This window comes from Colossoma macropomum, unplaced genomic scaffold (genome assembly GCF_904425465.1).
Source record: "Colossoma macropomum unplaced genomic scaffold, Colossoma_macropomum, whole genome shotgun sequence".
Lineage (NCBI taxonomy): Eukaryota > Metazoa > Chordata > Actinopteri > Characiformes > Serrasalmidae > Colossoma > Colossoma macropomum.
The window spans coordinates 16840134-16857233 of record NW_023494794.1 but is presented as its reverse complement, the minus strand read 5'-3'; the positions used below and the strand labels follow the sequence as shown (position 1 = coordinate 16857233).

At 38.0% G+C, this 17100-nt stretch overlaps 2 protein-coding genes across 2 annotated transcripts; both read left to right on the top strand.

Annotated features, from left to right (window-relative positions):
• The first annotated feature begins 907 nt into the window (after positions 1–907).
• Positions 908–9872, top strand: uap1l1 (UDP-N-acetylglucosamine pyrophosphorylase 1, like 1). Its single transcript, XM_036580405.1, has 9 exons — positions 908–1363; positions 2645–2849; positions 3336–3511; positions 3662–3834; positions 4174–4367; positions 5104–5244; positions 5495–5680; positions 7018–7084; positions 9559–9872. Exons 1-9 carry the CDS (start codon positions 1075–1077, stop codon positions 9655–9657), a joined length of 1530 nt encoding a protein of 509 aa, XP_036436298.1. The 5' UTR covers positions 908–1074; the 3' UTR covers positions 9658–9872.
• Positions 9873–10618: 746 nt separating this feature from the next.
• zdhhc12b (zinc finger DHHC-type palmitoyltransferase 12b) lies at positions 10619–16943 on the top strand. The gene is made up of 5 exons (XM_036580420.1): positions 10619–11149; positions 13701–13840; positions 13982–14071; positions 14187–14353; positions 14973–16943. Exons 1-5 carry the CDS (start codon positions 11053–11055, stop codon positions 15286–15288), a joined length of 810 nt encoding a protein of 269 aa, XP_036436313.1. The 5' UTR covers positions 10619–11052; the 3' UTR covers positions 15289–16943.
• The last annotated feature ends 157 nt before the right edge of the window (positions 16944–17100 follow it).

The window sequence follows — 17100 nt, the reverse complement described above, 5'->3', positions numbered from 1 at the left end:
AAACTTTTCATGATGCAAAGAACCCTTTTGTTCATGTAAAAGGTTCTGAGTATTCATGGTTCTATATAGAACCCTTTTCTTTACCTTTGTGAAAAGGGTTCTATAAAGCACCCAAAATGTTTTTTTTTGTTTGTTTGTGTTACAAGCTTGACATCCCAGCAATAGAAGAACCCTTCTCAAAAACGTTCTATATAAAACGTATAGCACACACTCCATCAATCTGAAGAACCCTTTCATGATGCAGAGAACCATTTTATTCATTCAAGCGGTTCTCTGAGTGTTCATGTTTCTATTAAGAACCATTTTCTTTACTAAAGAACCCTTTAAGGAACCATCTTTTTTAAGATTGTACATCTCGACCACACTGAACACTGAGAATCTGTTAGCGTGTTTGTCAGTGTGTAAACATGGCTCGTTAAACGGAAACCTTAAACTACCCCAGACTGACCTCAGTCCAGATTTGGACGCTGAAAAGGCGCCCAAAAGCGATATTTCTACCTGTGTTTTTTGGGCAACAAGTTTCCAGAGTGAGGAGGGAATAAGGAGAGCAGTACAGGAATCATCACATGACGGCAGGCAGGAAGTTAACGCCTCTGGAGAAAACTGAATCTGCTGAGTAGCGGCGACTAGCTGCTGAATTTACCAGATGTTTTACAAACGAGTCTCGAAAAAAAAAGATAATGACGAATAGCGGTTATAATGGCAGAACAGGAGTTTCACAAACACAAGGTCAGCTGATAATTTGCCAGCCGTTCACTTCTCCACCATTTCACTTCTCACAATGTTTGCTGAAGCGAGCTTCTTGTTCGAATTTTCCCGTTCCACCTTAAGTGGTGCCGCAGTTACATTTTGACACCTCAGGCGCCAGAATGTAACTGTTGCACCATTTAAGGTGGAACGGCAAAATTCAAACAAGAAGCTGGCGAATAGGAAGCCAACTTTAGCCTCGTGTTTACTTGATTCCCTTTTTTTCCCGAACACGTCGCAAGTCACGAGTTTTAGGCGTGAAGAGACGATAAGTTAACAAACCCTCGAGTCAGGTGAGGCACAGTAGACATTTCCACACAGCGAACAATGTTATCGTTTGAAGAAGCTACTGCTAGACTGCAGGCTGCTGGTCAGCCCCACGTCCTGCGGTTCTGGTCTGAACTTTCAGCGGAAGAGAAGGATGTTTTTCTAGATGAACTGTCTCAACTGGACCCCGAGGAGCTCAGCCAGCACTGCCGGGCTGCTGCCGAGGCTGCAAGCCGGGCTTCAGGCGAGGAAGAGCGGCTGGACACCCACATGGAGCCCGTTGCTCCGGAATTCATTGGCAGTGTCTGTAAAAGTGACAAGGAGACACTGAAGCAGTGGGAGGATGAGGGTAGGCTCTCAGCTGACCTTCATTTAAAGGGAAATTACACTGATTGTTTAAAACTTTCTGCACACTTCAGTCATTGACGTAGGAAAATTCGTTCAGAGTGTTTTGATGTGAAATGGTTCATTGTAGAGAAACTCAGAAACTCAGATTTCTTTACAGTGGTGGTGATAAGAACCAGGGGTCACAGTGTCTACAATGCAAATTTACTATCCAAAACGACCAGCGAGCTAGTGGGTTTTGTATGCAGTAGATAAAATTGGTAAAATAAGTTTTCTTTGGGGTGTATTTTGTCTTACATGTCATTGCAGTGTATGCAAGTTATGTTAAGGCATGTCGATAAAGTCTACTTGACTGCTTGACAGCGCTTTGCATGGTGATATGGCAAACATATTACATCATAATACTTAAGGACATTTTCATGATATGGGATATGCATCATGATATTTAGTTTATAAATTGATGTTTAGTTTTTCTAAGATTTAATAAGTTGAAATAGACAAAATAGAACCTGTGGAGCCACATATAAAAATACAATAATAATAAACCGACAACAATAATTTTCTTTCAATCATTCACAAACTGCACTGCACTAAATCAAACAGGCCTAATTATGCTCATGTTGTAATGAAACAGTCAGTGTTCTTTAAGTACTGCCGATATCCACAATATGTTTAGAAAAGCATATAGTGACATAATTTTTAACAATAACGATAAAATATTGTCATGTTGCCCGCCCCTAAATGCCCTGAATGGATTAAAAAAAGGCTATAACCTGATTTTAAACCTTTCATAAAGCAGTGTCTTATACGTTAGACAGAGAATTCATTCACTATTTCTTATTATACCTTTATATGTAGCTTTTAGAGCCAATTGAATGCTTCAGACATCTGGTTCCTATCACCACCACTGTGAAAAATGGTTAAAACAGTTGTTAAAGTCTTTACAAAGGTACATTTTACATCCAGTCACTCTGAATTACTTTGTTAAATCTTAACATTTTAATAATGCAGAAATTTTGGAAAAAAAAATAGGGAAGAAAAACAGTCTTTGAGTCCTGTTACGTAAAATGAGGTGTTCAGGCATCATTAGTATTCAAAAAAACTTAGATTCTTTAGTGTTTTCTGCTATGCATCCAAAAAACATAAGTATTAAACCTAAAAAAATAGAGATAAATAAAGATATTTTTGTGTGATGTTTTATGTAATGAACTGTGTCTGGATCATCCCTCTTACCAGTATTAAAGAACTGAAAGATTAATTGTTTATGCTTGCAATGTTTTTTCAGGTTTTTTGCAGATAGCAGAGAACAGAGTGGCAGTCCTATTGTTAGCTGGTGGTCAGGGAACCCGTCTTGGAGTTCCCTATCCCAAAGGAATGTATAATGTGGGTCTACCAAGTGGCAAAACCCTGTATCAGATCCAGGCAGAGAGGATTCGGAAGGTGCAAGAGCTTGCAAGTGAGAAAAACGGTTCCAAATGCACAGTTCCCTGGTGAGTTTCTTACACCTCATCAACATTATCCATTATCTTTGGATGTACGAGAATTTCTGAACAATGGAGGGCCCTAAGCGACATTTCACCCACCCTAAACACCTTATTGTGTATGCAAAAATGAAAAAGAGAGTTTATTAAACGCTAAGACATAGTAAATAACTAGACACAGGACAAATACAGTATAAATTGTTCATGGAAATAAAATAAGCTAAATTATATTATAAATAAATAGTAAGTGCTCACAGGGCTGCTCCTCTGCTGGCTCAGGGGCCCCGAAATGACTACTTATGTAGCTTGTAGCAAGAAATGGTTCTGGGCAGAGCACTTATGTGCATATTGCAATTGTGATTAACAAACAATATATTGTGTAGACTTAGTTCAAACTCTTTAAATGTCTAATTAACCTTGTCTGAATGTATTAGTAGAATCAAAACAGTTGTATTATATGGGACAAGCCTGTATAACTGTTTTGTGTTCATACAGGTATATAATGACCAGTGAGTTCACCCTGGAGCCCACAGAGAAGTTCTTCAAAGAGAATGGCTACTTTGGCCTGGAGCCATCCGATGTCATCATGTTTGAGCAGAGGATGATCCCAGCCGTCAGTTTTGATGGAAAAATCATCTTGGAAAAGAAGAATAAGATAGCCATGGCACCAGGTATGAACTGTTTTCATTGAGAGTTAAACACCTAAAAAGGCAGAAGGAATCGTCATCGACATAAACTTCATAATGCTGTTTGATGTCTAAGCAGTTCCCCTGCCTTCCTTTAGTCTTTTCTGTGTATGTGTGTGTTTCGGTCATTCACAGATGGCAACGGAGGCCTTTATCGTGCCCTTGTGGACAACAACGTTCTGGAGGACATGGAGAGAAGGGGAGTGCAGTATGTTCATGTCTACTGTGTAGACAACATCCTGGTTAGACTGGCTGACCCGGTCTTCATTGGTTTCTGTGTGTCAAAAGGAGCAGACTGTGGTGCTAAGGTATGCTTAAATACAAAATAATACAAGCTTAAGTTTTTACTTTTGCCTTTATTTTACTTCTTATATTGGTGGGTCTGGGAGGTGTTTGCATGTTTATGAGTATCTGCTGTAGCTCCAGTCCAGTGTTATGCATTCTGAAATTTTATTTGAGTCAACGCATCCCAGAACATTGAATGAATGTTTAGGTATATTTATAGGAACGTTTTGCTGAAGAATCATATTTCCACATTTTTCTCTGAATTTTGTCTATACATTTGTATACAAATTAGTACACAACCTTTAAGTTTTTGGTTTGCAAAACACACTGAATTCTATGGCTCTTCTCTCCCTTTATTTTAGGTAGTAGAGAAAGCGTATCCAGCTGAGCCTGTAGGAGTCGTGTGCCGTGTAGATGGGATTTATCAAGTGGTGGAGTACAGTGAGTTGAAGCCAGAAACAGCAGAACAGCGCCACCCTGGAGGAGAGCTGGTGTACAGCGCTGGAAACATCTGCAATCACTTCTTCACCAGAGACTTCCTGCGAGAGGTTGCTCAGTGAGTGGCACATGTACTTACAGTACATTTAGCTGTTTGTATCCATTCTTTACTTACACAGCAGAAGAATGACACACTATATATGTATATTCCTCACTTTAGTAACTGCATGACTTGCAAATTAATTTGATAAATCTTTAATTCATAACCGATTTATAACAGAATATTCAGCAACTGTAGTGAGCAAAAAAGCATGGATTTTTCTTCCTCTACAGATTATATAGTGGACATTTTTTCACAGAGGGCCGATAGAGGTATTCTGACTGATCTTGTACAATCCTAATTTTTTTTTAAATATATTTTTCACTTATTAAGCACGTTATCATTTTGGTACAGTCTTAGCATGACCCCCATGCCGTTTGTGTTTAGGGGTGGAAAAAAATAATCTATTCTTAGATGCATCACAATTATCTCTTGAAAGATTCTCAGTGTATTCACAGCATGACATAATCAGATTTTACATAGGTCTTGCATTTCTCTCACTATTGGTCATACACAGCTAGAGACTTTATAAAGATACTTTTAGGCAGTCCTGCTGAGAGAATGAAAAAAAATTGCAGGATCTCACTAATGCACATGCATTACACAGATTGTGTAGGCTACATTCAGATTTAACTATGCTAACCCTAGTTATTGACAAATACAGAATGAAAAAGTGTAAGGTAGGCTATAGAAACAGAAAAAAAATTGACACTGAATTCAAACATAATCACATTTTGTCTTCCTATTTCTTTAGAAAGTTTCAGGGACAACTAAAGCAGCATGTGGCCATCAAGAAAGTGCCATTTGTGGATGAGGATGGCAGCCTTGTGAAACCCACTAAACCAAATGGAATCAAAATGGAGAAATTCGTCTTTGATGTTTTTCAGTTCTCAAAGTGAATATCGCACCCATCACCCATGCTGATATTTCTTATTTTATATTAGGAAGACTCAAACTCTGGTCCTGTAGTGTTGCAATCCAGCACAGTTTGTTGCTTTTCCAGTTCAAAAACACCTGATTCAACTGATTTAATTACAAGGTTTCTTTGAAAAATCACAACACTGTGCTGGACTGCAGTGTTCTAGGACACTAGTTCTGTCTTAGATGTATTCAGATGTGATTTGACAGAACACTTCTTTTTACAGGAAGTTTGTTGCCTTTGAGGTTTTGAGAGAGGAGGAGTTCTCACCCCTTAAAAATGCAGATGGAGCACCTGTTGATACACCGACCACAGTGAGGCGCTCCCTGTTGGCTCAGCACTACCGCTGGGCTGTGCAAGCTGGAGCCAACTTCCTGGATGAGCATGGGAATCCCATCACACCAAAAATCAGGTGCCAATGCCCAATATTGCTTCTGCTTACATCCTTCGCTCAGAGGAGCTTATAATTAATGAATCAATGAATCAGAATCGCACCAGTGCCTTAGCTTAGCACTGCAGGTATGAGTCATTTGGATTAACAGTGAAAAGGTAACCGAATTCTGTTGAAAGCTGGGAAAAGAAGTCTGTGCTGAGTAGGGATGCAGATGGATTAACCATTCCAGGTGCAAGTATTCAGATACTAAAATCACTATTTGAGTATTCATCATGATGTATCAGAGAAAGTCATAAAGAAAATATACAAGCTGTAATGTGACAGTTTTGCTCATATTCTGTTATACTTCTGATTTAGAAGGCAGAGATAATGCAGCCATAACGAGCCTAACTACTCTATCTGATGTTAGCTAGAAACAAAAACAATGAAAATATATTTCTCTTTTGTCAGTAATCTTGGCAAGCTAATGGAGACAAATTATCATTATCTACCACTGCATCGGTTAGCTCTAGTGTTAGTGTTCATTAGCTCATCTGAAGCCTCCATTATTCGAACCTTAACCGACACAAAGTCTGAATGTCCTGAGTCTTTAGGCTTCTTAATGGCTTGTTCAAGATATCTCTGATTGTCTTCATCCATCTTGTTACTGGCCGTCCTCTTCCTCTTACTGTCAGCTGTTTCAAGCACAACTGTCTTTTCCAATTAATTGGTTCTTTCCATAATATGTCCAAAATAAAAGAGCTTAGTTTGGTTTTCTTGGCTTTGAGTGAGGAGTGAGGCTTGATGCCTCTCTGATCTCTGATCTTTCTTTGTAGAGACAAATCATTAGAAACGACAGTGCTATATATCTGTTCTGAATATCTTTTAATTCTTATGGTTGGTTAAATTTACACTTGTGCTTTCATGCGTTTCATGTCCGGATACTGTCCAGGTAAAATTTATCAGTCTTCAGCTCAGTTTGTATGCATCACTGTAAGAAAGAGCCAGTTTATTTCTTTTTACCTTGATTCTTAGTATTAGATTTCAAAGTTTGGAAAGAAATTTTGTTTAGACGTGTGAGGCAGTGATTAGGCTATGTGATTGTGGCTTCGTACGGTAGATTTATTAAAGGTTACCATGTTTTGTGTTTATTCCATTTCACTTTAACCTTTGCAAGCCATTCAGTGAAGTTCACACCCAGACATGTGCAAGCTTCTCTGGAAATCTCCTCAGTTATTAGTTTTGAAGTTAAATATATCCAACCGTGTTAGGAACAGTGGATTTTTGTATAGAAAAACCACTTGAATCTTAATTTTCTTACAGTTTTAATTGAATTCTCAGTACTTACTGACTGATTGTATTCAATCAATTTGCAGGACAGCTCAGGATGAGGATCCTCCAGCAATCTGTGAAATCTCTCCACTTGTGTCTTATTTTGGAGAGGTAAGACATCTGTGAGCCACTAGTCTGTTAAACTCTATATAACAGGTTTCTAACAGAGCATCTCCCTATCAAATCTTAATTCTGTTTATTTTGGGGTGATACATGTTGGGTGCTGTCACTGGATAGTCTGTAACAGTGGTCACCAGCTCTGTTCCTTGAGATCTACTTTCCTTCAGCTTCAGCTCCAACCCTTATAGACCTCACCTCATCCATCTAATTATTGTCTTCAAATACCTCCTTGATTAGCTGAAGAAGTTATTTTAAATTTGGGTTGGAGACGACTGGTCTATAGCTTAATTTAATTATACAATATATATTTATTTTGCACCTAAAACAAATGTTTCTGTTCATGTAGATAAAAAAAATCTTTTCAGATCAGACCTAGCAGCAGTTATATTACAGTGTTTCTCAGCTGCTTGAAGACCTTTGTTTGTTCAGAAGTTATATTCTCAAAAGTTAACGCATGACACTAAGCTGAGACTCGCTGGCTGAAACAATGCACTTTCTTTGCTTAATGGCCCCCACAAATCGCAATAAAACACTAAGCACACACCACAAAAGCAACATTTACCATCAAACACTGCAACTTACATCAGGTGAGTTTAGTCTTTCAGTCCGTCACTAAACAACAACCAAAAAAAAAACAACAGATTTTAGTTTGAATCTATTCAGGCTTCATTAGTGCTGCATGTTTATGATGTACTTTCTGCAGAAACTTTAATGGTAAATAATTCTAGAATGTGGCAAAGTGAGATCTGTTCTTATCTCTTAGGTATAGTCTTAAAAATAAAGGTGCCACAAAGGGAGAAGAGCCACTGTTGTTTCCTTAAAGAGCAAATTTTGTTAATGAGATGTGTGAGTGTGAAGAACCATTTAAAGGTTTAAAGAATCCTTACCCAGTGTAAAAGGCTCTATACCAATTCCATACCATTCAGTGAAAGGTTCAAAAGGTTCAATAGCATTTCGAGGTTCTTCTCAGGCTTTTTTAAAGAATTTATTTTTACCAAAGATACATTTTAGTACAATGTAATTCATATGCTCAGCAAACAAGCAAAATATTTAACTCAAAGTTATTCAGAAATATTCAAACAATTTCTCTGCTTTTTGCTGGTAGAAGGCAACATTGTCCCAAATCATGCCATTCATCTGGGTTTATGTATTTGTCAGTAGAGGGATATACTAGGTTGGAGGAGATCAAACCAAAGGCCCCAGCATACATATCATACTGAACTGAAATTTCCAGTGACATTTGGCAACATTTGAGCCCTTACAGTGAAGGTATGGTATGGCATTGTTTGATGCCATGTATTTAAAATAATTTAATGTAAAAGGTTGTACAAAATAAAATGGAAAACAAAATAACTGATAATTTAAAAAGGGTGGAAAGGTTAGTATATGTTTTTTTCATTGGAGGGGCTTATTGTAGACCGTGAGTGCTGAACTAGGATCAGAGTCCTCTCTTATTTACTTTACATTCAGTAACAGTTCATAGATCAGCGCTGATACTCTGAGAAACTTCAGGACCATGCCATCACTCATGGCTATTCTATGACAGAAGGTGGAAGAAGGGTCCAACCCAAATTTACATTAATGTACTATAGCATCCCTTGTACATTCTTTTTTTATGAGGGAGGTGCAGAAAATTGCATCAGAATGCATGGTTGTTGTATCTCTAGCACCATCCATTGGCTAAATCTTCTCAATAAGTAAGTCTGCCGTTGTGTAAATCAGCTTTACATATTATATATTATCTGTCTATCTCAGCTGACTGCTCAGTTGACATTACTTAGTTCACACAAGTGCTGATAGTAAATACAACAACTCTGAGAGTATTGTGATTTTCTGTGAGATCTGTGTTAACTGTTTTGAAAAAAAATGTGTAAAATTGTGAAAGCAAAGTGGTTGCTCTACTCAGACACACTCACTAAACCTGGTAATTAACAGATGAGTGTAATCTGGTGCGTTTGAGCAGATAATTCACCAAATTCTGCTGGACGCTGGCCCTCAAGGACCGAAGTTGTGCATCCCTGTTATATCACTTGAATGTGTGGGGTTAAACTACTGTACGCTGAATAAGGGGATATATATAAATGTGTTGGTTTTTGTGACATCACAAAAACAGTAAATACAAAAGGAGCTGTTTTTGCAGCTTAGTTTCCCTTTATGGACTGAGAACTGAATGGTATGTTTTGAAAACAAACACTTTTTATTTTGAAAAAGCTACAAAACTTTGGTTTTCTGTGATCAAGCCCCTTTAAATGATTTAATTTATCATGTATAATTTTTAGATAAATATTTGTATGTTTACGGTTTAGGGTAGAAAATCAGGTCAAAAGCTGAGGCCACAAATGTGAATGTACTGAGCATGAAATGAATTGATGCAGATAATAACTGAACCCAGGGGAGGGTTCGAGAGACAGCTGTGTCACTCTCACCCTCTCATCCTTCCTTTCTGTCTCTCACTTGTTTTGCAGGGTTTGGATGAAGTGCTGAAACAGAAGAACTTGAAATCCCCTTTTCTTCTTCATGAGAATAATGAGAATAATGAGTCTTCTTCCAAATTCTTAGTCTAAACAGGTCTCATTCAGTGTGTTTGGAATAAGGGAACCGAAACATTGCCTTCAAAAAGGCTATATTTTGTAATGTAATCCATTGTAGAATTGTAGTAGAACAATGAAGTGTCCAATTACGGTTTATGCCCATCAGTGAAATGGGATCTTTTAATTTTATAAAGGGCACAACAATCCCAAGACTTCAATAAATTATGTATCATGCATATCACTTTAAATGGCTTTGATGGTGTGGTGAATTTTTAAGTATCTCTATTTGAGACATTGGGATTTTTTTTTCATCAAAATTCATGTTCTAAGTTTCAAAGGGGTACGCCACCAATTTTTCAAAAATTCTCCATAATTAAATGGTTGCGATGTAAACAGTCATTTAGAGTGGTTTGGTGTGAAATGCTCTGCTCTAGAGAAACATACAGAGTCAGAATTGATAGGAACCAGACATCCACCTCTAAAAGCTCCCTTACAGAAAGTTATTACAAGAAATAGTTAGATATATGCTGCCTGATGTCTGACACATTATTTTATGATTGTTTTGTGATTACATTTTGGCTTAAAATGCATTTTAATCCATTAATTGTAATCCATTTATGGCAGAGGGGTACATACAGGGCTTGTAAGGAAAAATAGTCCCCAAAGAAAACTTATTTTTCCAGATTTATTTACTATTTATATTACTATTTATATACCGTCATCAACATTACATATGAAAATCAGGAGATGTGTGTAGGTTCACTGGTCGTTTTGGATAGTAAATAAAATGACTGTGTTGTGTTGTAGACATTGTGACCCCTCGTTCCTATCACCACCACTGTAAAGAAAAAAGTTCCTCTACAAATGAAACCACTCTAAATGATTGTTTACATCTCAATGACTGAATTTGTCAAAGTTTGAAAACTTGGTGGAATTCTCCTTCACATGTTAGTAACTGTGCGGTCACGTGACAAACGTCGGCCAATAGAGAGCGTCCGTTTTGACAGCGGAGGAGCGGAGCGGAACGTCAACAAGCTTATTAGAGCGAGAAAACGGTTAAAACGGAGAAACTCGACGATAAAAAAACGCCCAGCAATGCATTTCCATTTGACCACAGCTCTCTTGTATATAAAGGTAACCTGATTATCAGTCTCGATAGCCTCCTAGGAGCGAATCTTCGGCTTTCTACTAAAAACAAGGGCTTAAATCCAGCTATGTGCCCAAAGCTGGAGTGTACTAGCTGCTAACGTTAGCCAGCCAGCCATCCAGCGCGGAGTCCCCGTTAATTAACGGCTGTTAGATTACCGTCGAGTCAACGCTAAGAAACAACAGATTAACAGCTTCACCTGCAGAGAGATATGTATTTACCTGCGGGTTAGGCAGATAACGCATGCTTAGGTGTGTAAACTCATATTTAAGCATGCTAGGATGTTCAAAAATGTGTTCGGTTCAGGATTTCTCGTAAGAACCGCTCATGTTATCCTGACATGGGTTATAACGCTCATCCTCTTCCTGCACGACACCGGTGAGTATCTGTTCACATCTGTTTATATCACCCAGTGTGTCTCAAAATGTTGAGCTCCTCAGTGAACATTACGAGCTTAAACCGTTCATGAACACGAATGTGAAGAATGTAACCAGCGTTATTGATGCTGCTAATACTGAGCGATAGGCTTAAATGTGATTTTTAACAAGTTTTTCCTAATGAGATGGTCAAGATGTAAACAAAGTCATGGTGCAATGCAAAAATATTGCGAAGGGAACGCAATGCCATTTTTTTTTTGGCCTTAAGGGCTCCGTACTATATTGGAGATGCTTTTTTCCCCGCCTGATACCTGTGACACTGACTTATCTCAAATGGCTCCCTACTCCCTATGAAGTGCACTACTTGGGAATTAAAATAGTGGCACGTGTACCCAGACAGTGCATAATATCGAACAACCAGCCATTTGGGATTCAGCCACATGTGCACAACTCCGTACTGGACAAATAATGCACTAGTTGGGTGTAGAACGCAGAATTTCAGGACTAACATAGGGAACTGTATGGGAGCCATTTAAAAATCAGTAATTATTCTGTGACAGTTTTGAGACAAGCCTGCAGAAACACATTCAGGGCATTGTGAGGCAAAACAGTGTTACTTATATTTTACCATCGTCTGCATTACATATAAAAACTCCGGAGATCTACTTTACATCAAAATGAATGACTTTGTCATTTGTGTGTTTCGACAATCATACAAACATCTCGGCAGAATGTCTCTAAGTTTATGTAGTATTTATTGTCTTTTGTAATAAATTCTGGCATTTTTTTAATGGTCCTTAGACTGGAGCCTCTCTCAGAGAGATGTTAGGGGTCCTTTTAGTGGTGTACTTAGATTTGTTTCTGTGTTCATCCAGAGAGAAAGAAGCAAGACAGCAGTTTACCAACCTACATGTTGATAGTGGGAGATGCTTTCATTCCCCACACTAAATACCCCATAATAATAATGAGAATAAAAATATCCAGCAGACTGACAAAAACTTCTCGCAGTGCTGGGAGTCATTGAGATATACTGTAGTATCACAGTATCAGATGATATTCAAGTTTGCATTAATAAAACTGAAGACTGCATGCTTTTTGAGTGCTACTCTGCTTTGCTAACAGAATCTCTTACAAACCTGACATAGCTTGTCTTGCCTGGGCTGTTTTCTTCTCTTAAAATAACACAAAAGGGAACCTTACACAGTACTGTAAATGTTAACCAGTTAGAAAACAAAACTGTTTTAGTTTTTGTTTATTTTGAACTATTCTTTTTAGATATTTTGAAGCACTCAGGTTTACAAGTTAACTGTCAGGTCCTGATATCATAAAGTGTGCAAAATATAGTTAAGAAGCTAAAAAGAAATTGCTTGACAATGGGAGCCTTTTTTTAGGGTTTTTTAATTGTGGACATAGACAATGTGTCTAATGAAATATATTGGTAAAAATGCTGTTAAACTGAAAGGCAGTATTATAGTACACCAGTGTAGAAGATATATCATCCAGCGTCTCTGCACTTTCGGACTCCAGTGAAATGAATACTCAGTATTATTGTCTAACCCATTTAAAGTCATACTGAAGCAGCATTAGCTATCCTGTCAGAATATGAATGATTATAATACTGCCATTACGTAGAGCAAATAAGTCAACCCAGTACCAGTGTTAATCCTGACCTCACTTCAAGCTGTTCACTTTTAATCACTTTTACTGTAGTTTAATCAGGCATCCAGCACCACTTTGTAGAAATACACTATGGGTTAGTTTCCTGGACAGGGATTAAGCCTAGTCCTGGGTGTTTTTTCCTTTTAATGGAGAATCTAGTTTCAGAATACTTTGTATTCCAGGACGAGGCCTGTCCAGGGAGTCGACTCCCTGTGTCTTGTATACACGTGCTCATCCAACATGTCTTCTGAAATCAAGGTTATTCATAGAGAGTTGGTCCTCCTTTGCTGCAGTAACATCCTCTACTCTGCAGGGAAGGCTTTACACTAGATGTTGGAACTTTGCTGTGAGGATTTGATTTGATTGCATTCAACCACAAGAGCATTAGTGAGGTCAGATACTGATGTTGGATGATTAGTGCTGGATCTTAAATGGCACCCCAACTCATCTGAAACATATTGAATGGAGCTTAATCATATAGAGAGCATGAGTTAGCAGTTCCACTGCTGTACAACCCAGTGCGGGGGGCTTTATGTCCCTCTGACTGACACTTGGCTTTGGACATGGTGACCTAAAGCTCATGCACAGCTGCTCCAAAGCATCCTTTTCTATTGATCGTGCTTTTCTGAGGAGATTATATATGATGTGTTTGCGCAACTGAGCACCTGTGTCAGCAATGGGTGCACTTTCAAATATTAGAAGAGGTGTTTATGTACTCTTGGACATATAGTGTGTATTAAATTAAAGGAAAACAAATGTAACCAGCAGATGAAATAATTAAGTCCATGACAAGTCCATTTCTTGTAGAAATACTGAGGTTTGTCTTGGCTGTTTGTTACTAGAGCAATTGATGTTGGTGGATCAGACATTCAGCGTTCCCTTTTTCACCACAGATCTCCGGAAGCAGGAGGAAACAGGGGAGCTTCTAGTGCCCATTCTCTTCGTGCTCCTGGTCCTGATCTCTGTGCTGCTGTACTTCGCAGTGTCGCTTATGGACCCTGGTTTTGTCCTTTCCGATGACTGTGACCTGCAGGTGAGGCAATGATGTGTTACCTGACACCGTGGCTCTACCACTGTGGTGTGGCAGCTGAACAGACTGCAGATATTTCAATTTAGTGAAGTAATTGCATGATTATGAAGTAATTATTCACTTGTAATTGATTGTATGTTTCAGTTCACTCTTGGCCTCACTGAAGAGCAACAGGACATGATCCCCCAGACCAAGACACTCCGTCTACGGCGCTGTGGCCATTGCCTGTTGCAGGTGTTGGACAAAAGCACATTAGTTTCATGCATTTATGATGCGTTATATATCCAACACAATGATTTACTGTTTGACTATAGATATTTTACAGAATCTGTGTATATTTTCCTCACAGCAACCAATGAGATCCAAACACTGCCAGACTTGTCAGCATTGTGTGCGTCGATATGACCATCACTGCCCCTGGATAGAGAACTGTGTTGGGGAGAGGAACCATCGCTGGTTTGTCCTTTACCTGGCTGTCCAGCTCATAGTCCTGCTATGGGCGCTCCACATGGCCTGGTGAGTCTGACCAAAGTCATCATGGTAATGCCCCTTGGCAGTTACTTCCAGTTATAATTGCATAAAACATTTGAAGCATTTGTCTTAAGTTAACCTCTTAAGTGTTAAATGTAAACCTGTAAACTGAAATTTGCAATTGTCAAAAATTACAATTTTTTTTTTTTTTCACTTTTTACTTAAACATTTCCATGAAAAGATTTTATGCAGCTCCCTTGAGGTAAAGGAAAAAATGTAAGGCCAAAATTCACTTAAGATGTTTTATGCAAATCACCACAGGCTTCTATCTCTTTGAACAGAGAATCATAAACCTGAAACTGATTTTAAAGACATATTTAAAATCACTGGTAAAATCTTACCAACAAAGCAGTCGACTCCTTTTACAAAAGGGTGAGACTTTCTGTAATACAGCTGCCATGTTGAGGCAGATCACTGTACACAATTTTTCCCTTAGCCACCTCAAATGTAGTCTGTCAACATGTATATTGTTGTATAAGTTTTTTGGGGAAAATACGGTTAAAAATGATGTGTGATATTTTCTTAGTCTGTGTGCTTAAATAATGCAATCCTCACTTGCTCGTGCTCATTCTCATTTGCATTTGAACTGTATCTCCATGTCCAGGTCAGGCTTCAGTCATGCTCCTACATGGCAGGTGTGGCTGAAAGCTAACGGTGTGCTGCTGGCTACGGCTGCCGTGGTGGCGGTTCTCTGTCTAACGGTGCTGCTCCTTCTGGGCTCCCACCTCTACCTGGTGTCCCTCAACACCACCACGTGGGAGTTCATGTCCCGCCACCGCATCTCCTACCTCAAACACTGCGGCGCAGACGAGAACCCCTTCGACCGTGGAGCGTTACGGAACCTCTGGGGCTTCTTCTGCGTTTGGGGGACAGTGGTATGGGAGCAGGTGTACTTCAGGCAAGACTCTGATCCCATTTAAATGAGTGTCCCCCAGTCAGATTTTAAACATTCAGTGGTAAGTCAATCAAGTAAGTGAAAGTGTTACACCTTTGATGGAATTCCAGTTTGACTGCAGTGACATCCCTTTTACTGAGCCATTCTTTCTTAAGTGATTCTTAAATGCATGGACATTGTTGTTAGAGTTCTTTATGATCAGTTTTACAAAGTCTGATTTCCTGAAGAGGTTTGTAATGACAATTTTTTACATGTTTTCTGCGAACAGATGTATAGAAAACCCTTATCAAGTTGCAGTGCTTATTTTGCACATTTTAAATGTTATGGGCAACAAAAGTTCAGGATTATGATCATTTTAACTAATAGATAAATTCAGGAACAGTTCTGAAAGTTCAAGCTGAATTGTTTTTTTTTTCTACATCTGTCAGTTGTAACTTAAATATTTAAGCCTGTTTTCTTCAGATACAGATAAAGCCTGGACTTGGATTAAGCTACAAGGTCAGTAGGGATTAAATATTGAGAGTAATAATATTACTAATATTACTACTACAGTTCTATAAGCTTGCCTTCTTTAGTAATTGGAAATCCTAACACATTTTCCTTCCATGGATGGCATATAAGGGAGGGTCTCTGAACCAACGAAGTGTTTTTTCACTTGATCATAAGTGGGGGGGGTTGTACAAGAGGGAGGTGAGACGTGATATTCTTGCTTAATATTGTCATGTTGACACTTTCAAAAATCAGAAGAAAAAAAAAATGAGAATTTTGTCTTTAAAAGATCATGAATTATTTATGATGGGCACAAGCTAACAAAAAAAGGAAGGTTCGTTGGGATATCAGGTTGACTTTAAAGTCTCTCAATGCCTCAAAGAGGCTTCTGTAAAGTACAGATGGTGAAGAGCACTAAATCACTTTAACATAGCATAAAATGACGGGGTCCAAAAGAAAAAAGAAATTTGCTAATGTGTGAAGCAACGGCTTTTTACAGCATCAGGATATTTCTTTGTACTTTTTTTTAGACACCAGTTCCTCCAAGCAGGGTAGTTATCAGTGTGCTAGTTAAAGGTTTTATACTCTCTCTTTTGATTGGATATTTTATACATCAGTGTTTTACTTCCATTGCCCTTTGTCAAGTGACTCCCACAAAATATATAAAGATCGTAAAGTATTAACGATTCAATAAACTAAACATTGGGGAAAAGAATAAACAAACCTAAGTACCTGTTTTGTATAAACTTGGCCTTTTCCTTTTCATACTACATATCAATACTAAATAAAAAAAAAAAAAAATCAATCTGAGTGCATGTATGAGTATTTTGACTGTTGTTTTTTTAACCTCATTTCGTACTATAGGAATGTTTGTTAAATGAGTGCAATACAGTCTGTACTGTGTGATCCCTTCTAGATAAAATGATTAGAATGTCTTATGTGCAATATAAAAATATTCACAAAAGAATAAGCAATAATTGTTTAATATTACTGAAAATCGCTTCCATTGACTTTTTGCACTTCAGCGTTTTTTTTTTTTTCATGTCTCAGTGTTTGTACTGAACTCTAATAGACTTCTGCCGCTTTGATCAAAAGTTATTTATGCAATGTTTTAGTGACATGCAATGATGTATTGATTCTGAAAGGATTAACCTGCAATGTCAGTATTCAATAAACTGAACAAAACATGGTCATATTGTTTTTTTATTTGTGAAAATACATTCATCCCCTTCCATTATATATATATATATATATATTTTTTTTTTTCCTTCATTTGGCATGTATAAAGGACATTTCTCATTTAAATACTTTAGTGTTTGTTTTTTTTTACTCACAGTATAACTTCAGT